General features: G+C 32.6%; 1 protein-coding gene across 2 annotated transcripts in view; it reads left to right on the top strand.

Annotated features, from left to right (window-relative positions):
• Positions 1 to 22,950, top strand: part of dpyda.1 (dihydropyrimidine dehydrogenase a, tandem duplicate 1) — a 249,959-nt gene that overhangs the window by 19,346 nt on the left and 207,663 nt on the right. For both annotated transcript variants that reach the window (XR_007825666.1, XM_051098672.1), the window contains exon 2: positions 9,226 to 9,336. Coding sequence is in view for 1 of the 2 variants with exons in the window: in XM_051098672.1 (XP_050954629.1) it covers positions 9,226 to 9,336 (111 nt within the window). In the remaining variant the exon portion in view is untranslated. The remainder of the gene's footprint in view (positions 1 to 9,225; positions 9,337 to 22,950) is intronic.

Raw genomic sequence — 22,950 nt, 5'->3', positions numbered from 1 at the left:
TTTTACTAAATACACATTATGTGCTTTATCACCACCATTTAAAATAATGTTGTTTATATATATGGACATTTACATAACTTTCAGTTTCTATTTTAAATAAATTCAGTTCTTTTAAATGTTTTTTTAATCAAGGTATTATTTTATTTTATTTTATTTTATTCAGTTCTTCTAAACCTTTTATTAACCGGGGATTTATTTTTTTTATTTTTATCTATTTAATTAAATTTTATCTTATTATTTTTTGTTTTGTTTTGTTTTGTTTTATTTTTTATTAGTAAATACACATTATGTGCTAAACCACCACCATTTCATATATGGACTTTTACATAATTTTCTATTTCTATTTTAAATAAAATCAGTTCTTTTGAACCTTTTTTAAGCAAGGTATTTAATTTAATTTAATTTAATTTAATTTAATTTAATTTAATTTAATTTAATTTAATTTAATTTAATTTAATTTTATTTATTTTAATTTTATTTAATTTAATTGTTTATTTTATTTTATTTTATTTTATTAGTAAATACACATTAGGCCTATGTGCTAAACCACCACCAAAATTAAAATTATATATTGTTAAAATAATATATTTTTCATATATGGACTTAAAATAGTGATAAACGCATTGTGTTTTTATTTGTTTTATTTATTATTTTAATATTATTTAATTTGGTCTTATTTTATCTTATCTTTATCTAGTCATATTTTAGTTAGTCTTGTCATCTTACTTTGTTTTGTTTTAAAATATATAAATTTATTTTGTATTAAACTAATAATTCACATCTTTTGAAAAAAAAAAAAAAAAAAAACGTAATGACTGGCTAAAAATTTAATTTCGGCTGTAAAAAAGTTTTAAAATCTCAGTTATTACAGGGAACAGCATTGCCATAATTAATTACATTTATCTATTATGCAAATGTTCTTATATATACTTTGCTAACGTCACTGTTTAATCTCCTCTAATAGCTGTTTGTTTTTTGACCGGCTCTGGTTGATCTGATGACTAGAGTTATTTTTTACAGAGAACGTTTCTTAATTAATAAAGCATAGACTTTCCTGTGTCCTGTCGTCCCAATGGACAGCAGATGCTAATTGTGTTTGAACATTTCTAATCTTTCAGTCCACATCAAACAAACGGCGTGCTTCTATCGCAGGCCTCGTAATAAGTCCCGCATTTGAACCTGGCGAATGCGCCACAGGACGAGCGTGGAGGACAAACCGGAGTAGTTAGAAATGTGGAGGTTAGTTGTTTTTGCGTCGCCGTCGCCCCGGGCTGATTACAGTCCCCGAATCCCGTTAGGATTTCTCCTCCGCCGGACGACCTTGTTATTAGCTCCCGGTTTACCTACAGGCTTGGCCCCAAAGAACATATTAGCTTTCCTTCTGCACACTATATGAAAACGGATAAGTAATGTTGTCCGTAACACACTATAAAACCCGGAGAGGTGGATTTTTATTGTTTCGGCCTGTATCTCACACTGTGCTTTAACTACATTTTATTAGGTGTGAAATTAAAATATTAATAGGCTGATGTCTGGCTTTAGGAAGAGCGGGACGTTTGTAGAGGCGGTAGAGTCGAGCGCCGCGGGAGAGAGGCGGGTTACCCGACGTCTGCGGGCCCTTTTAACATCTCATACCTCTGTATGAAATAGACTTTCATCTTGCCTACTGTGAAAATATTAAAAGACGAAGCTTCATGTGTTGTCACGTTGCCTGCGGGACACTAATTGAGGTTGGTCGCCGATGTTGTTGGGAAAGGTTGAAAAAAGAAAGGAAAATATCTCAAAGTGACTGAGGAACTTGAAAAAGACAATGTTGCTTTGTGGTGCTTTCAGAACAATTAAACGGGAAACATTTAAGGAAATGACATCATCAATGGGGTCTTAAAACTAGGAAAGGAATTAAAGCACTTAGTAATTGCACATGATGTGCTGTACCACCACTGTTTAAAATAATTTTGTTCATGTATGGACTTTTGCACGTTTTCTATTTCTAATTCAGTTTTATTGAACCTTTGAACCTACTGTATCAGGGTTTTCATACAAATATTAAACAGCACAGCTGTTTTCAACGTTAAATATATTGAGAAATGTTAAGAAAATCAGTATATTAGAGTGATTTCTGAAGGATCATGTGACACCGAAAACTGATTTAACGATGCTGGAAATTCAACTGTGACATCACAAGAAAAAAAATGCATTTTAAAATATATAAAAATAGAAAATAGTTAATTGTATTAATATTTGTCTCTTTTTACTGTATTTTTGTTTAAATAAATGCAGCCTTGGTGAGGGTGAGACTGTAAAATAAATAAATGAATACATATTACAGTATATTTTAGAGTAGAGTATATTTTAATATTTAATATTTGTTATATTGATTATGCTTACTACTTATAAATTGCTGTTATTGCTGTCATTTTACATTATATAAAAATAAAAAAATGGTTAATTGTAATATTTCACTGTTTTTTTCTGTATTTTTCTTTAAATAAATGCAGCTTTGGTGAGGATAAGACGTTAAAATAAAATACAATAAAAAAAATTAAACAAACTGTTAGAAAATATTACAACAATATTTATATATATTATTTATAGAGTATGTTTTAATTTTATATTGATTCTATTTGTTACTAATAAATGCTGTCATTTTAAAATATAAAAAAGATAGAAAACAATCAATTTTAATAATATTTTACAGTTTTTATTGTGTTTTTGTTTATATAAATGCAGCCTGGGTGAGGATAAAACTTTAAAATAAATAAATAAGTAAATTAATGCATCTGTAACAAAATATAACAAGCAATATTTACATGTATTATTGTGTGAATTTTAATATTATATTGCTGTTATATTGTTTTTACCGTTTTTTTTTTTTTTTTTTAAATAAATGCAGCCTTGGTGAGGAAAAGACGTTAAAATTAAATTAAATTAATAAAACAAAAATAGTTATATGTATTATTTATAGAGTGAATTTTAATATATTGTATAATAGTGTTTGTATTTTTTAAACTATATTTACTGTTTTAAATAAATGCAGCCTTGGTGAGGATAAAACTTAAAAATAAATAAATAAAAATAAATATATTATTGATTTTACAAACAATATTTATATATATTATGTATCTAATTATTTATAGAGTATGTTTTAATATTATATTAATTATATTTGTTACTTATAAATTGCTGTTATTGCTTTCTTTTTAAATGTTGTATAAAAAACAATAATTATATTTATAATTTTATAGTTTTATTTATAGAGTGAATTTTAATATATTGTATAATAGTATTTTTACAGTGTTTTTTTTTTTTGCTATATTTACTGTTTAAAATAAATGCAGCCTTGGTGAGGATAAAACTTTAAAATAAATATAAATAAATAAATAAATATTACAAACGATATTTATTTGTATTATTATTATTATTTATAGAATATGTTTTAATATTATATTGATTATTTTTGTTACTTATAAATTGCTGTTATTGCTGTTTAAAATTTAAAATATATAAAAATAAAAAACAGTCAAGTGTAGAAAATATTTCAATGTTTTTACTGTGTTTTGTTTAAATAAATGCAGACTTGGTGAGGATAAGACTTTAAAATGAAATAAAATAAAATGGCAAATATAAATAAATTGTTTGTAATATTACAAAATATTACAAAATATTACAAACAATATTTGTTTATTATTGTATATTGATTATATTTGATTATATTTATTAATTACATATTTTAATATTTTAGATTTTTGTTTTTGAAAACAGAAAATGTGTGCTATCGCTTTAAATTCAGTTTTTGTCATTTATTATTTCATTAGCCTACTTGTAGGCTGTTTACGATTGCCTAGCAACTTGTTGCATTAATAGCTTATAAAAAATCAACCACTGTGTGCTCGCATTTCATCTCTTTTACAAAGGCTTCAAACTCTGCTCTTCCAATCAAAAATCACAAAGGCTGTGTTTTCGTACGGACATCTGAATGAATGTGTTGAACCCGAGACAGGATGTGATTACGGATTGGTTTGGCCGCTAGCCTGCAGCAGCACTTGGTCTCTGGCGCTGAGTGGGTCAGTCCTGATTGTAATGGAGAGGTGTGAGCCTGTGTGTTTGTTGTCAGGACGAGAGGGGAGGCGCTGGAGAGGGGGCACAGAGAGACACTCAGCTTTGATTAAAGGGAAGTGGCCTCAGGTAGACCCCGGCCACTCTCAGAGCCTCAACTACACCTGTCATCTACAGGAAAGAAAGAGAGAAAAAATGTCATATTTACATTATTGTCTGTCTTTTTGCTCACGTGCCACGAACGGTTCTGTAGCAGCATTTGCTGTTGAGTGGAAATTCCTGTACATAGTAGGAAATGTGGATTTGAACACTTTATTCACAATGTAACAATGTTACTGCAATTGCCCATAGCACCCACATTAACCAGTTTCTGCTATATTGTTGCTATGTGGTTGCTAGGGTGCTCTGGGTAATTACAGTAATAAGTAAAGGGTTCTGAATGGTTTTAATGTGTTGCTGTGAAGTTGCTATGTGGTTGCTAGGGTGCTGTGAGTAATTGCAATAACGTTATACAGTGTGTAAAGAGTTCTAAATGGTATTAATGTGTTGCTATGCGGTTGCTAGGGTGTTGCAGGTAATTGGAGTAACATTATCTGGTAAGTAAATTGTTCTGACTGGTTATAATGTGTTGCTGTGTGGTTGCTAGGGTGCTGTGGGTGATTGCAGTCATGAGTAAAGTGTTAATAGTTTTAATGTGTTGCTATGTGGTTGCTATGTGGCGGCTAGGGTGTTGTGGGTAATTGCAGTAATGTTATACAGTGACTAAAGTGTTCTAAATGGTTTTAATGTGTTGCTATGTGGTTGCTAGGGTGCAGTAACATTATATGGTAAGTAAAGTGTTCTAAATGGATCAAGTGTTCAAGTGTTGCTATGCAGTTGCTAGGGTGCTGTGGGTAATTGCATTAACGTTGTTATACGGTGAGTGTAGTATTCTAAATGGTTTTAATATGTTGCTATGCGGTTGCTAGGGTGCAGTAACATTATATGGTAAGTAAAGTGTTCTAAATGGATCAAGTGTTCAAGTGTTGCTATGCGGTTGCTAGGGTGCTGTGGGTAATTGCATTAACGTTGTTATACGGTGAGTGTAGTATTCTAAATGGTTTTAATATGTTGCTATGCGGTTGCTAGGGTGCTGTGGATAATTGCATTCACATTGTTATACAGTGAGTATAGTGTTTTAAATGGTTTTAATGTGTTGCTATGCGGTTGCTGTGTGGTTGCTAGGGTGCAGTAATGTTATATGGCAAGCAAACTGTTCTAAGTGGTATTAATGTGTTGCTATGCGGTTGTCATGTGGTTGCTAGGGTGTTGTGAGTAATTGTACTAACATTGTTATATGGTGAGTATAGTGTTCTAAATGGTTTTAATGTGTTGCTATGCTGTTGCTATGTGGTTGCTAGGGTGCTGTGGGTAATTGCATTAACATATGGTGAATAAAATGTTCTAAATGGTTTTGATGTGTTGCTATGTGGTTGCTAGGTTGCTGTGGGTAATTGCAGTAACATTGTTGTACGGTGAGTAAAGTGTTCTAGATGGTTTTAATGTGTTGCTATGCGGTTGCTAGGGTGCTGTGAGTAATTACAATAATGTTGTTATACAGTGAGTAAAGTTTTCTGAATGGTTGCTATGTGGTTGCTAGGGTGCTGTGAGTAGTTGCAATAACGTTATATGGTGAGTAAAGTGTTCTAAATGGTTGCTATGTGGTTGCTAGGATGCTGTGAGTAACATTATATATGTGTTGTTATGTGGTTTCTATGTGGTTGCTAGGGTGATATGGGTAATTGCAGTAACATTATATGGAAGGTAAAAGGTGTTCTAAATGGTTTTAATGTGTTGCTGTGCAGTTGCTATGTGGTTTCTAGGGTGTTGTTGGTAGTTACAGCATTGCTATATGGTGAATGAAATGTTCTAAATGGTTTTAATGTGTTGTTATGCAGGTCAGTTCCTAACCTGTTGCTGTATGGCTGATATGGGGCTGTGGTTTCTAGGGTGCAGTGGGTAGTTTCATTGCTATATGGTGATTTAAAATATTCAAAATATTTTTAAGTGTTGCTGTGGGGTTGCTGGAGTATTGCTAGGATGCTGTGGGCTGTTGCAATATTTTGCTATGGTAATGAAATGTTCCAAACATCTGTTAAATATGTTGCTATGCATTTGCTAGGTGGCTACTAGGGCATTGCTAAGATTTGTTGGGCTGTTTTCAGCATGCAACCCAGTGTTGCTAGGCAGTGTTCTAAGTGTTTCTTAACATGTTGTTGTGCTGTTACTAGGTGGTTGCTCAGGCCGTTGCTAAGTGGTTGCTTAAAATATTTTCAGTACCTGAGCGTTTAATATATCGCAAAGAGGCTTCTATGAAGTTTTGATGCTGTGGGTGGTTGAATAGTGTTGCTATGCAGTTGCTAATCTATTGTGAGTGGTCATTTAGTGTTGAAAGGTTGTTGATAGGTGGTTGCTATGTTGTTCTAAATAGTTTGTGTGTTGCTATCTGCCATCTCTGGATGGTTGTCAGCTTGGTTGTCATGGTGTTTTTAACAAGTGTTTTGTAGCATGTTGCCATAGTGTTGCTAGTTTAAGTTCTAAATAGTTTTATGGTGTTGCTGAGGTTGTTAGGAATTGCCTTGCAGTTGCTAATACATTCTGAATTTTAAATGTAGTTGCTAGGGTGATCAGAGTGGTTTTTACAGATTTTTGGTATCTAAGATATTCTGAGTGATTATGGTCCCAACTTCAGGTCTTCAGGGTTCTGAAACCCTATTATAATTGTTAGAATGGCCAAGGATAATCTTTCTCCAGCTAAAAGTGATTGGGCAGACCAGACCATAAGTTGTAGAGACTTGAAACTTGTAGGGATGCTAGTACTCACTGTGTCTACAACGTCACCAAGGCGCGTCCCAATCGGCCTGATGGTGGCGCTACAGCTATCAGAAGTATGAAATTGGGCATAATCTTTGGGTACTTCGGATTTTTTGAAAAACCTACTTTTGCAAACTAGTCCTCGTTTTTTTTACCCGATTGGAACGAAAGTATTGCAGAAGGATTCTCTGGAGAGTGAACATCAATAATTATCAAAAGAAAAAGTTGAACTTTCAGCTCACGGACATGACGGGACGTCAAAATGTTTAAGGGCGGGGACGCTTTTACTAAAGCGCCTATAACTCTTGAAAGGAAAGATATATTTTCTCCAAGAACAGGTATGTAAGAGCTCAATATGGGGTCACAGTAAAAAAAAAAAAAAAAAAAAAGTAGTGTTTGGCCACTTGGTGGCGCTATATCAGAAAAAAAAACATAAAAACTACTCTAACTACGTACCCATTTAGTCCGATCGTTTTGAAAATTGGTATTCCGGTTGGTAGGACTTTGTCCAAAGTGCCACAGGTGTCTAAGAGGATATTTGTGTATCTTGAAAAACACGACCACCATCGACCAATGAATTTTGAGCACCTATTAGACAAGGTTAACGGAGGCCGATTGGAACGAAACTCAGAAGGCACTTTTTTTAAGTAAGTTTTGGAAAAAAAAAAAAAAAAAACTACTTTTGCGGACTAGTCCTAGGTTTTTCACCCAATCTCAATATAAGCACCCCAGCATGATTCTCTGGGCTCTACAGATCAATAATTATCAAAAAAAAAAAAAAAAAAAGTTTAGAAAAGGGGCGTGTCTAAATATACCCATTATATGCCTATAAATCCTTAATGAAAATTCAAAACTTCACAAAACTGGGTCAGCATATGCGACAAATGATTTTAAACAATTGAACCATAGTTGGCACTATAAGTTATGAAGGCCTCAAAAACAAATGCCAAAAATGCTTTTTTTAAACATTGATTTAGGTAGTTACAGGCTTGCTAAACAATATGTAATGTCTTTTTTAATATGCTCCTGAACCCAATAATTGCTGCTTGCAGCTATATATATTTTTTCTTTTCCCAGCTGTTTATTATCTGTCAGGTGAAACAACATACTGTGTGCATGAAGATTTATCCACACATAAGTTAAACACACAAATGCATCATACGTAGAAGTGTAATTCTCAATTATGTAAATAAAACCTACTTTTGCAAACTAGTCCTAGGTTTTTCACTCCACCTCAATATAAGCGACGCAGCACGATCCTCTGGGCTCTCTAGATCAATAATTATCTAAAAAAAAATAATTACCTTTTGGGTAACTATAACAGGGTAGTTTAGAAAAGGGTCATGTCGAAATATACCCAAAAACCTATAAATCCTAAATGAAAATTCAAAACTTCACAAAACTGGGTCAGCACATGCGACAAATGTTTCTAAACAAACATGCAGTGTTTTATGGAGATCAAACCATAGGTGGTGCTATAAGTTAAAAAGGCATCAAAAACTATATTTCTATGGAAAATTACCTGGATTTGCCAATGATGCTTTTTTAAATAGTTAATTTTGGTGGTTAATATGCGCTTAAACTCCAATAATTGCTGCCTGCAGATATATATTTATATATATATATATATATATTTTTTTTTTCTTTTCCCAGCTGTTTATTGTCTGTCAGGTGAAATAACACTGTGTGCATAAAGAATTATCCACACATAGGTTAAACACATAAATGCATCATATGTAGAAGTTTAATTCTCAGGGTTAAGGGTTGTTCAGATCACTAATACTAATTATTAGCAGTAGGGATAGTGATTCTGCCTTGCAATCACCGCTAAATAACCCTCTTAAAATGTTCTAAAATCCTTTGGTTACATACGCGGCTGCGTGGGAAGCTGACATTGTCTGAATGCCTGTGCGTGTTTTTGCCGAAGAATTGCATATTTTGAAAGTGAATGAGTTTGAAGGTCAGCTGTCTGCATCTCTCCAGTGTGAAACGACGCTGCGGCACGTTAGTTTAGGAATGACAAGCATCTGCTAAACACACTCTTGATTCTTTAAAGACAGCCTGTTGGCATGCTTTTGATTTGTCCTCAGAACTCTCTTAATTGTTCAGCTGTGAAACTTAAAGCGTGCTATTTTCCCAGAGCGCTGGAAATGTCCTTGCCGAGATTCACATTTGTTCAAGTACAAGAATGTGAGTGGGAGTGTTCAGACTCACACACACACAAGCAAAAGCCGCTGTGTATCGCAAGTTATGTATAATATGAAACTACCTTAACGCACCTTGACTATTTCTCTCTCTCTTTTTCTATCTATTCAGAGTATCCTGGCCTTGAACCCTCGGGTCCAGACTCATGCTGCGCTCCTCTCTACCGCGACCAAGAAAATGGAGAAAAAACACTGGAAAAGAAATGCAGAGAAAGGCTGTGAGGTGCGTCTCCTCCATCACCCTCAACCCTCATCTTTTCACCTGCCCCTCAATAGGGCTCTCACTGACCAATCAGCCGGAGAAAAGAGGATCTTAGTGTTGTTTCCAGATTTAGACGGGCTGTTTCCTGGCTCTGGACCCATCTGTTTAGCTTTCTTCAGTAGCTGCTTTTTAACCTTTCGTTTGGCCTTGTTGAGAAATTGGCAGCTGCGTTCGGCACCACAACCCGCAAAAACTCAAGTTGAATTTGTCCACAAACTTAAACTGACACACTCAAGACCTTCAAAGAATAAAAGCTCTGTCTTTAATATTTAAAATATTATATTATATTATATTATATTATCTTGTATTTGAAAGCCATTATTTATAACATCACACAAACCCGTTATGAAAATGACAAAATTAGGTTTGTTTTTTAATGTGAAATATGTCCAGACAAACAGAGTGATGAATAGTTTCTGATCAACTGTTTGCTTTTTTTTTTCATTTCAAAAGCATATGATGCATGTTAGTTTTTATTTTAAATCATTTAAAAAGTTTAAAGGCTTGTTTCCCTCGTAGAGTAAAGAAAAGTAAAAGTTATTATAAAAAATATAATATACAATTATTTTAAAATCTTAATAAATGTATTAATATTATTTAATATGCTTTATATTATATTAGATTAAATTAATGTATTTAAATTAAAATTTCTGTAGAAGCAACATTTTTGCAATTTCTGAGTGTTAAATGATTATTTATATTAATTATATTATCATATTAAATTTGTAAGCCATTATTTACAACATTTAATAGATCTTAACTGCAAATTGTCAAACTTCTGTTTTTGTTTATCATTTATTAACACCAACCTTTTAACTTTTAAATTAAATCAATTTAAATAATAAATCTCGAAGTAAATGTCACACAAACCTGTTATGAAACGAGTAAAAATGGTAAAAGTGATTATTTAATAATGTGTAATATAAAATTAGTGTAAAATACTTTATTATTATATTATATTATATTATATTTAAATTTTAATTTCTGTAGAAGCAACATTTTTGCAATTTCTGAGTATTAAATAATTAATTAAAGCATTCAGCATTATATTATCATATTACATTTTGTAAGCCATTATTTATAACATTTAATAGATGTTAGATGCAAATTGTTCTGTTTTTGTTTATCATTTATTAACACTAGCCTTTTAACTTTTAAATAAAGCCATAATATAACCATTTAAATAATAAAACTATAACCATTATAGTAATAATGGTTGTATACAAATAATAAAAATAACCATTTAAATAATAAAACTTGAAGTAAATGTCACACAAACCCGTTCTGTAAAGAGTAAAGAAAAATGGTAAAAGTTATCAAAAAATGTGTAATATAAAATTAGTATAAAATACTTATAATTGTATGTATTATATTATATTTTAGTGTATTATATTATATTATATTATTATCAAAGTTTTTATAAAAAATTAAAATAAAAAAAATGTGTAAAATTCTCAGAGTAAAAAAGTTATTAAAAAATATACAAATATAAAATATTTATAAATTAATTATTATGATTTATTACACAATTATTTAAAAATACTAAAATCATAATTTTGAAGTAAAATCAGGCTTCTGTAGATTTCACTACCTGCACAACAGAAATAGATGCACGGTTGTTGCTTGTTGTCATTGCAGCTGGTTTGAACTGACTAGATTAACATTGTCTGCTTTAGTTATGATGTCTAAAACACTTCTAGCTGAAAACTCAATTTAGAGGTAATGTTATCGCCCCATTGAGCACTGAGGTTTGTTACCACAACAGCAATGCAAGAATGCACATTATGTATATTAAACGCCTGCATTCGAGTCTTGCATGGAGTATGTACTTATTCACCTTGTATGCATGTGTATCAAAAAACAGAAATACTAAAATTAACATAGCAGTTAAATACAGGCTCGCACGTGCCGTTCTATTGACTTCCCTCGAGCAGGTATTTCATCATAGGACAAGAGCGTGTTGGTGAGCTGCACTTGCGCTCAGACAGTCGCTCAAACGTAATTATCTTACGATTCTAGGCACATGCCATCAAAGTCTCACGAATATCTCCCCAGACCAGCGCACGACGGAAGGGTTTGTGTTTTTTGGCAGGTGGCCGCTATGCCTCGTCTGTCCTTTTAAAGGCAACTGAGCCTCCTGCTTGTTTGATGTGGAGACACAACAAGATGGAGGTGTTTTGTAGGGGAGATTATCTACTCCCCGCTGACAGCACTGTTGCTAAGTACAGCTGCCTAATTCATCATTCTAATCAATGGGGATGGATCGCAGGCTTGATTTAATTCATAAAGGCTCTGTGCTATAGATTGAACATATGGCTTGTGAGTTTACTGTATCAGGAGTATACATGTGTAGCTTTTGCTGCGCTACGCTTGTGCAAATACACTAACGGTCAAAAGTTTGGGATAATTAGGAGTTTTTGAAAGACGTCTCTTATGGTCACCAATGCTGTTTATTCAGAAACAGTAGTATTGTGAAATATTGTTACAATTTAAACGGTTTTCTGTTTTAATATGTATTTTTTTTTAATGTGATTAATTTCTGTAATACAAAGCTGAATTTTTAGCATCATTACGTGAGTCTTCAATGTCACATAAACCTTCAGAAATCATTTTAATATGCTAATTTGGTTCTTAATTATTCTCAATTATTTTTGGTGCCTAATTTTTAATAATTGTTCTTATTATTATCATCAGTGTTAAGAACAGTTTTTGCTGCTTAATTATTTTTTGTAGAAACCATGATACATTTTTTTTCAAGAATCTTTAAATAGTTCAAAAGTTCTTTCTTTGATTAGTTTCCTTTCTCATCCTTATTTTCCCTTCCTTTCTTCCTTCCTTTAATTTCATTCCTTCTCTTACCTACTTCTTTCTTTTGCTTATTTCATTTTCTCATCCTTTCTTTCTTTGGCGAATTTTCATTCGTTCTTTCTTTCTTTCTTTCTTTCTTTCTTTCTTTCTTTCTTTTGTTAATTGGTTTCCTTTCTCATTCTTTTCCTGCTTGCTTTCGTTGGTTTCCTTTCCTTTCATTCATTCATTCATTCATTCATTCCTTTTCTTTCTTTCTTTCTTTCTTTCTTTCTATCTTTCTTTCTTTCTTTCTTTCTTTCTTTCTTTCATTGGTTTCCTCTCATCATTTTAATTCGTCCATTCATTCATTTTCTTCCTTTCTTTCTTTCTTTCTTTCTTTCTTTCTTTTTTTATTGGTTTCCTCTTTTCATTCATGCATTTTTTTCTCCTTTCTTTCTTTCTTTCTTTTTCTTTCTTTCTTTCTTTCTTTCTTTCTTTCATTGGTTTCCTCTCATCATTTTCATTCATTCATTCACTCATTTTCTTTCTTTCTTTCCTTTTTTTCTTTAATTTATTGGTTTCCTCTCATCATTTTCTTTAATTCATTCATTCATGCATTTTTTTCTTTCTTTCTTTCTTTCTGTCTTTCTTTCTTTCTTTCTTTCATTGGTTTCCTCTCATCATTTTCATTCATTCATTCATTCATGCATGTTATTTCTTTCTTTCTTTCTTTCTTTCTTTCTTTCTTTCTTTCTTTCTTTCTTTCTTTCCTTTTTTTCTTTCATTTATTGGTTTCCTCTCATCATTTTCTTTCTTTCATTCATTCATTCATGCATTTTTTCTCTTTCTTTCTTTCTTTCTTTCTTTCTTTCTTTCTTTCATTGGTTTCCTCTCACTGTTTTCTTTCATTCATTCATTCATTTCTTTCTTTCTTTGGTTTCCTCGCATCATTTTCATTTATTCATTCATGCATTTCTTTCTTTCTTTCTTTCTTTCTTTCTTTCTTTCTTTCTTTCTTTCTTTCTTTTTTTTTCATTGGTTTCCTCTCATCATTTTCATTAATTAATTCATTCATTCATGTTCTTTCTTTCTTTCTTTTTCTTTCTTTCTTTCTTTCTTTCTTTCTTTCTTTCTTTCTTTCTTTCTTTCTTTCATTTATTGGTTTTCTCTCATCATTTTCTTTCTTTCATTCATTCATTCATGCATTTTTCTCTCTTTCTTTCTTTCTTTCTTTCTTTCTTTCTTTCTTTCTTTCTTTCTTTCTTTTTCTTTCTTTCTTTGGTTTCCTCGCATCATTTTCATTTATTCATTCATGCAATTTTTTCTCTTTCTTTCTTTCTTTCTTTCTTTCTTTCTTTCTTTCTTTCTTTCTTTCTTTCTTTCTTTTTCTTTCTTTCTTTGGTTTCCTCGCATCATTTTCATTTATTCATTCATGCAATTTTTTCTCTTTCTTTCTTTCTTTCTTTCTTTCTTTCTTTCTTTCTTGCCTTCTTTCTTTCTTTCTTTCATTGGTTTCCTCATCATTTTCATTAATTCATGCATTCATTCATCCATTTTCTTTCTTTCTTTCCTTTTTTTCTTTCTTTCATTGGTTTCCTCTCATCATTTTCTTTCATTCATTCATTCATTTTCTTTCTTTCCTTTTTTTCTTTCTTTCATTGGTCTTCTCTCTTAATTTTTTTTCATTCATTCATTCATTCATTCATTCATTCATTCATCATTTATTCATTCATGCATGCATTTTTTCTCTTCTTTCTTTCTTTCTTTCTTTCTTTCTTTCTTTCTTTCTTTCTTTCATTGGTTTCCTCTCACCATTTTCATTCATTCATTTCTTTCTTTCCTTTTTTGGTTTCCTTGTATCGTTTTCATTCATTCATGCATTTCTTTCTTTCTTTCTTTCTTTCTTTCTTTCTTTCTTTCTTTCTTTCTTTCTTTCTTTCTGTCATGCCTACTTTCTTTCTTTGGTTTGCTCTCACCATTTTCTTTAATTCATGCATTCTATTTCTTTCTTTCTTTATTTCTTTTATTGGTTTCCTCTCATCATTTTCATCCATTCATTCATTCATTCATTCATTCATTTTCTTTCTTTTTCTTTCTTTCTTTCTTTGGTTTCCTCACATCATTTTCATTCATTTATTCATTCATTTTCTTTCTTTCTTTCTTTCTTTCTTTCTTTCTTTCTTTGATTTTCTCTCATCATTTTTATTCGTTCACTCATTCATTAATTTTCTTTCTTTTTTCTTTCTTTCTTTCATTAATTGGTTTCATCTCATTTTCATTCATTTTCTTCATAGTTTTCTTCATTTTCATTCATTCAGAATCTTATTTAACCCAAACCTGTAGTGTATTATGGTTTACACTAAATATTATAAATCTCAGTTACTTTAAACTTTTCACCTGTAGTGCAAATGCTTTTTTTTTTAAAGACATGTCTCTGATATTGACGTATACAGCAAGAGATGAAATAAAAGTTTGTGTTTTCCTTTATGAACTGTATATCAGGATTTGCTGCAAAATCAACGTTAATGCTTCCGCATGCTTTTCGCCTGCCTGTGTTCTCATGCGCTGCATTTCTCACTGTCAATTCACCAATAAATGTCAGAGCTTCAGAGAGCGCCGAGTCTGTGAAGGCTCTCGTGATTTTCCATATGGATCTACTGCCACAGATTTATCCTCTTCGTAAAGAAAAAGCAATGAATGTTTTAGTGATCCTTAAAATAACTTTTGTAGGGCTCCGGAAGCGGCATCATAATTGTCCTGCAGAATTGTGCCGGATGCCAGAGGGGCTGTAAACTTAGTTTTTACAAGGAATCCATGAGTGCCGCGTGTCTATAGTTTCCAAATGAGTTCTCCAGAAAATACGGTGGCATGTAGTCAGCCGTTATCTCGGTCCGTCAGGGCTCAGGTGCCCGCACATTTCCTCCCCTCCCCCTCAGGGCACCCGTAGCACACTGTCGGTGAGGAGATTTGGCTACACTTCCCTGCAGGCGACGTCTCGTATGGGAACACGGTTCGAGTCGACGCTATTAGCTGACCAGAGCCTTACCAATATTTGTCTTTCTGCTTCGCTAGCACAGGTTGAGGCTAGAGATAATCTACCAAACAAAAAGCAAGGCCGAGTTTTGCAGCAGCTACGGAGATATAAGTGGAAACACACTTGAAGTGCCCTTGTTTTTTGCAGATAACGCCGCTGTTTACTGATGGTTTTCTTTTAATAATCTGTCTGTACGGTCTAATCCAATTTAATGAGTCTCCAGATTGCATTATGATCCCCAGGTCCTGTGAAGGGCAGGTATATCTGCCAGAAGCAAAAGTTAATGTTTTTTTTCCCACTGGTTGGGTGGAAAGGAGAAAGCCGGTACATCCATATGTTATTTAGTGAAAATATACTAGAATTTTTTTTGTAGAGGTCATGTGTGTCTGACTTGTTGCGGGCAATTTAGGTTAGGGCAAATTCACTACACATTTGTGCTACCTTTGTCTGCAAAATAATGGTGCGTCCTTAATTGTGAGCATTGAATGTATCACCCGTTCATCCCCTGAAGCATCCCGTTGAACATCTACACAGGGCACAGGATGATAGGAAGGCCCTTTAACCACACCGATTGCGGTGTGACTCTGTGTATGTGGCTTGTGACCTTCTTCCTAGTACTCAGCTCTGTTCTCTGTCATTGGCTGGGGCTTTATAGTTGGTACTGCTTCTAGTTTATTAGGCATCAGAGCTAATTGCTTTAATGAGACATGATGAAAGGGAAGGAAGGGAGAGGAAAAAACTTAATTTGAATCCTTTCTGGAATTCGTTAAATAATTCAAATTGGCTTTCATAATTCCTGTTCGGCGCCGGGTCACCACTGAGGTCCAAAGATGGAGTGTAAACTGAATATCTTAAATAGATTTTCCTTTATAGCACAATCATCTTGCGTCTTCCTTGAATCTAGTCTCGACCTCACACTCATTAGATGAATAAATTACGGGCAAATTACCACAATTTGAGCACTAACCATTTTTTTCTAAGTGATATTAGGGTTCTTTGAAGCTTTTAAAGTAATTATGTTTTTACTTAAAAAAAAATCATATGAAATATACTTAGGAATTCTGATGTCTGATGGAGTCTGTATAGATCTATCTATCTACCTATCTGTCTGTCTATCTTATTCTGATGCCATCCATCCATCCAGATCTTATTCTGATGTCATCCATCCATCCAGATTTTATTCTGATGCCATCCATCCATCCAGATCTTATTATTCTGATGCCATCCATCCATCCAGATCTTATTCTGATGTCATCCATCCATCCAGATCTTATTCTGATGTCATCCATCCATCCAGATCTTATTATTCTGATGCCATCCATCCATCCAGATCTTATTCTGATGCCATCCATCCATCCAGATCTTATTCTGATGCCACCCATCCATCCATCCATCCTTCCATCCATCAATCCTTCCATCCAGATCTTTTTCTGATGCCATCCATCCATCCATCCATCCATCCATCCATCCCAATCTTATTATTCTGATGCCATCCATCCATCCATCCATCCATCCATCCAGATTTTATTCTGATACCATTCATCTATTCATCCATTCATCCAGATCTTATTCTGATGCAATCCATCCATCCATCCAAATGTTATGCTGATGTCATCCATCTTTCCATCCATCTATTCATCCAGATCTTATTTTGATGCCATCCATCGTCCGTCCGTCCGTCCATCAGTCCATCCAGATCTTACTGTGACACCATCCATCCATCCATCATCTATCTATCCAGATCATATTCTGATGCCATCCATCCATCCATTCAGATCTTTTGATGCCATCCATCATCCGTTCATCCATCTGTCCATCCATCCATCCATCCATCCATCCATCCAGATCTTATTTTGATGCCATCCATCATCCGTTCTTCCGTATGTCCATCCATCCACATCTTATTCTGATGCCATCCATCTATCCATCCATCTATTCATTGATCTGTCTGATCTTACTCTGATGTTTTCCTTCTATCCATTCATCCATCCATCTGTCCATCCAGATCTTATTCTGATATCCATCTATCCATTCATCCATCCATCCACCCATCCATCTACTCATATCTTATTTTCATGCCATCCATCCCTCCAGATCATATTCTTATGTTATCCATCTATCCATTCATTCATCCATCCATCCATTTATCCAGATCTTATTTTGATGACATCAATCCATCCATCTTTATTCCATCTTATCGTTCTATCATTCTTTCACTCCATTCATCCATCCATCCATCTTAATTCCATCTTATCATTCCATCATTCTTTCATTCCATTCATCCATCCATCCAGATCTTATTATTTTGATGTTTGTCTAATGTAAGGAATACTTCCCTTCCTTCCTTATCATGCAGCTCTCTGTCTTGAATGTTACAGTTGACAAAGGAACATCCAGCACTGATCTGATTCTGATTACATATTAAATCACTACCATCCTAAAAGATAACACAGATTCAATTTTTCCTTAAAAACATTCATGCACCAACACGAAATGATCTAAAATGCTGTAATACAGAGGCTACATCTGTCGTCTTGACATCTGTAATGGTAGCTGTCACGTTAAAACAGATTTTATTCTAAGACGTAGATATATATTTGATACAAAGTGACCTATGACCTTTACTCTGTGTCATAACAAGTTGTTGCACCCATTTTGAATTTACTGAGTTAACTTTACACAGACACCTACTGGCCAACATTCAATGATATGCATTGGCCCGGTCAGTGTATTACTTTAGCACAGGCTTTAGTCTTAAGCAGTGAATTAAAGTGTGTGCGAGCACTCATCTCTAATTACCTGGCACAATTACACACCGCAGATCAACACGGCTATCGATCGCCAGCGTCTGAGCCGATACCGGCCCTACTTCACTGCACTAGAATGCAAGTTTCGGGTGAGAAAAGGGTGCAGTAATCAATGCGTTTTATCTGCTGGAACATGCATACACCCCCCTCCCCCCCAAATGCTACCCGTCCCATAATGCCATGCTTTCCTCCTTTTCCTCACAGGATTTAGCCTCCACTACATGGATTAGAGCGCCGCATCCGCCGCCTAATCCATTCAGGCAAAGGGGAGGAGATTACAATGTTGGGGTTTGATGTTAATAGAAACCCTTAATAAGTCCTTTTTTGCGCTTTACATGCTTCTTAATGTATAAAGGAAAACACAAAGGGCTTTTTATGCCCGCTCAGCTGGCTGTGTGTGTGCGGTACCGGCAGCACTGGAATCGTCTGAATGGGTTGAGACTCGGGACGGGCTGCTTTCTGTCATGCTTTTTCTTTAATGAGATTTCCATATACAGCTGGTCGTCTTGTCAGTGTCTTTAGGGTCTTTTCTTTTTTCCATCTGAAGGGAGGAAAGACGCAGTCATTATTGAAGCTTTTTGGCTGAGAACTATTATTGATAGGGACATATCACAGATTTGATGAGAAGCGTGTCATACCACTATATGTAATGAGTCTTATTAATCACACTTATACTCAAGGAACGTTTTTAAATCTCTTGAGCACTGGTAATCTGCTCGTCGCACAGTGTGAATACGAATGACACATCTATGTGTGCATATAGGAAACTGCTCAAAACACATCCGTTTAGTAAAGCTTTTTAATATTTAATGACTATTTTGCTTTTTTTGTGATGTGAGTATTAAAAGGCGCATTATAAATAGATATATATACATTTATACACTACCATTCAAAAATGTTTTTGAAAGAAGTCTTTTATGTTCACCCAGGAATTTACTTAAGAAGCAAAAATGGTAAAAACAGTAATATTGTGAAATATTAATACAATTTTAAATAATAGTTTTCTACCTTAATCTATTTTAAAATATAATTTATTCCTTTGATGCAAAGCTGAATTTTCAGCGTTTATTGCTGCAGTCTTCAGTGTCACATGATCCTTCAGAAATCATTCTAATATGTCCGTTTTGTGCTCAAGCAATAACTGTAGGCCACTATGACGGAATTAAGGAATCCAGTCATAAAAATGTAATATACTGTTAAACGTGGAATGCCACGGAATTTGACAAATTCGGGATGAATAAATCAAAAGTAGGTGTTTCCAGCCTCTTCCGCCTCAATATATGAATAGATGAACACATTAACATCATCTCTAGAACTGCTCTGACAGTCACTTCTTGAGCATTTTACAGTTTCTTTTGAGAAACAACTGACGTATCACATACAAACTTAAAGGTCTTCACGGGAACCTGTCAAAATAAAAGTTTGGTTTAACTTAGAGAAACTGACAGAAATATTACGTAATGTAATGATAGTACAGTAGTAAATAAAAGTAATAAAAGTATTATTAAAACATTATTTTTAAGGAATATTTATCAGAAAAAAAAAAAAAATATTTACCAGAAATTATTTAACAGAAAAATGTAAATACACAACACAGTATTTCTGAAATAAAAAAAATAAATAAGTAAGCATATAAATAAATAAATAATGATTTTTTTTTTTTTATTTTATGAAAATTGAATCCAGATCCAAAACTGAATTTAAAAAAAAAAAATAAAATGGCCTTAAAATGTAATTTTTGTTAAACTTTTAATAAATTGCTGTTAAATTGTGTAAGATGCTTTTTGATTACTATTTTTTAATTTAACCATTAAATTAAGTCTAGAAAAAAACTGAAAAAAAAAAAATAATAATAAAAATAAAAATAAACAAAATGGTATCCAGAAAAATTAAATGGAAAAATGGAATTTAGGAAATTAAAAAACAAAAAACAGAATTAAAAAAAATTGTTAACGGAAAAATTTGAACAAATTTCATAGGCCCCTATATTTGTAATTTATTTTGAATTTTGAAACAACTGAGTTGCTTAATATTTTTATTGAAACAAATGATATATTTGAGGATTCTTTGAATAGCAAGTTCAGTAGAACATAATTTTTTGAAATGGAAATTTTTGGTAGCATTATAAATGTAAATTTTTAACATTTTGATACGTCCTTTCTAATATTTCTAATAATAGTAAAAAAAATTATGGACTCCAAACTTTTGAACCCCAAAGTTTTACAAATGGAATTTTTATATTTTTGAATACATTTATTTGTATTTTGTACATCTTTCACAAACTGTAATGATACATTTAAACATCAGCATCGTCAGTGCTCGAAAGTTTTTTGTATTTTTATTTAAAAAAATTTTTGTTTGTGCATTTATAACACTATACTTTGTATTATATCACCTTTGCATCAAATTACAAAAAAACTAGTTAACACTAATTATCTGACTGCCGTTATCAGTTTCTCTCAAGTTTTTTGAAAGTTGTGGAGTTTTCGTTTTGCTGTTTGAGCAAATGGGAGTGCAAAAAATATATTTGTGGTCCTCTCCCATTCACTGCTCTTCCGCTGCTGAGAAACCCAGAAAGGTCCATTCAGTTTATTCAACACTGAAGCAGCATTAATTGTAAAATTGCGGTGTTTGAAGAGTTTTTTTTGTTGGTAATAGGTGCATTATGGTATGGCACTAATGGGCTTCTGCTCCCAGCGATTTGATGCATAGGCTTCTCACCTTCACTCTCTGGCAGAACATATCCCACCCCTTCAAATTGATTGTCAGATTTGAATATTTGCTATTCTTTGTCCCGTCATTGTCAAGGGAGCTGAAGTTTGATTTTTGCAGTGTAAATCGTATATGTGTGTGCGAGCGGCGTTATTGAGTTATTCAAATCACAGACTTTGGCTCGCAGAGAGAGCGCTCTCAGAATGCGGTGCCCACGCACATTATTTCCCAAATATCTCTGCTTCCCGATGCAATATTTCCTTGTCACCCACAAGCTCAGACAGTGCAATAATTATCAATTTCCATATCATTGTGTTTTTATTGTTTGAGCAACATAAAATAAAACATTTGTTAATGCCACTCAGTTAGACGAGAGCAGCGTGGAAAGATGAGGGAGGGAAATGTAATTAAAAAAATCTCTGACTTGCACTTTGTCTGTAATCATGTAAATTGAATGTCAGTCAGAATGGGCGAGCATGCTCTGTTATTAGATTCCAAACTCCTCGTGCCCGCCGCATGCCTCACCAAACGCTGGCTTTGCCACTGTCGCTACTGTAGGAGTACGCAAACAGGCAGTGCTGACAAACTCACTGCTGTCGTAGTAGAACTGTTTACATCTGTTAAGGGATTTATTAGCTTCTTACCGCATTTGCTTAACCATCTGTGGTCAAGATAGGTTGCATATAAATATACATATATTGCATATAAATATATATTAAATTCTGTTAGACCTATTAGACCTTCATTCTTCTTCAAGCACAAATTAAGATATTTTTGATGAAATCAATTAACTATGTCCTTACTACCTTTCTGGGCCTTGAACTCTTCAGTTTCGTCAGTTCCAGGTTTAAACGTAGAAGAATTCTTGGATTTGTTCCACCGAGTGGAACAACTTCTTCGAGGGTTGTGATTGATGTGAGCTGTCAAGTTGTGAGTGGGGACCAACTGTCACCTGAGAGCTGGATAAATAAAAAAATTATTCACGGTCAAGTTTGCATGTGAAATTGCATTACACGTTGCTGTAAGTTTTCCCAACCATCACACATGGCTTGAGCTTGAAGTCAGTTTCCAACTCGACTATCAGGAAATAATATAGGAAAACATGGGCTGATCCAACAGACAGCTTACTTCACAATGGTTTACTTCACAATAATGTTGTTATTCTGAGCTGTGAAACGTTTTGAGATGCATTTTATGACATACTATTAAAATAAAATGTATTATTATTATTATTATTATTACTTTGTATATTTTAAACTAAAATTAATATATAATATATAAATATATAAGAAATGTATGAGGATAATTAAAAATAATAATAATAAATGCATTTTTTTAAAAAGCACCTGTAACACAATTTTTGTTTTATTTTTTTTCATCAAGAATGGTTTTATTCTGACCTGTAAACATTTTAAGCTACTTTTTATTACAAATACTATTAAAATAAAATGCATTATTATTATTATTATTATTATTGTTAGTAGTATTATTAATGTATTTATAACTAAAAGTAATATGTACTATATAAATATATAATAAGCAGTGTATACATTTCATAATAATAATGATAACAACAACAACAACAACTACAACAACATCAACAACAATAATAATAATATTAATAATAATAATAATAAAAAACATTCATTCATTTTATTTTAATAGTACCTGTACAATTTTTTTAATTTTTTTTTATCAGTAATGTTTTTATTCTGACCTGTGAAATATTTTGAACTGCATTTTATGGCAAGTACCATTAAAATAAAATGCATTATTATTAATATTATTGTTGTTGTTGTTGTTATTGTTATTATTATTATTATTATTATAACTAAAATAAATATATAAAGTCGTATAATTTTAATATTAATAAAAATAATAAAAACAACAGCAACAACAACAACAACAACAACAACAACAACATAATAATACATTTATTTTATTTTAATAGTGCCTGTACAGTTTTTGTTTTATTCAAGAATGTTTTTATTTTGACCTGTGAAATATTTAGAGCTGTGTGTTATGACAAATAACATTAAAATAAAATGCATTATTATTGTTGTTGTTGTTATTATTATTATTATTATTATTATTATTATTATTTATATATGGATAACTAAAAGTAATGTATAATTTTATTATTATTAATAATAATGCTAAAAATATTTTTTTTTTTAATTTTTTTTATATTTTAATAGTACCTGTCATAGAATTTTTTTTTATCAAGAATGTTTT

This window comes from Labeo rohita, chromosome 24, assembly GCF_022985175.1.
Source record: "Labeo rohita strain BAU-BD-2019 chromosome 24, IGBB_LRoh.1.0, whole genome shotgun sequence".
NCBI classification, from domain to species: Eukaryota; Metazoa; Chordata; class Actinopteri; order Cypriniformes; family Cyprinidae; genus Labeo; species Labeo rohita.
The sequence above is the reverse complement of the archived record's forward strand: the minus strand, read 5'-3'. Positions and strand labels throughout refer to the sequence as shown.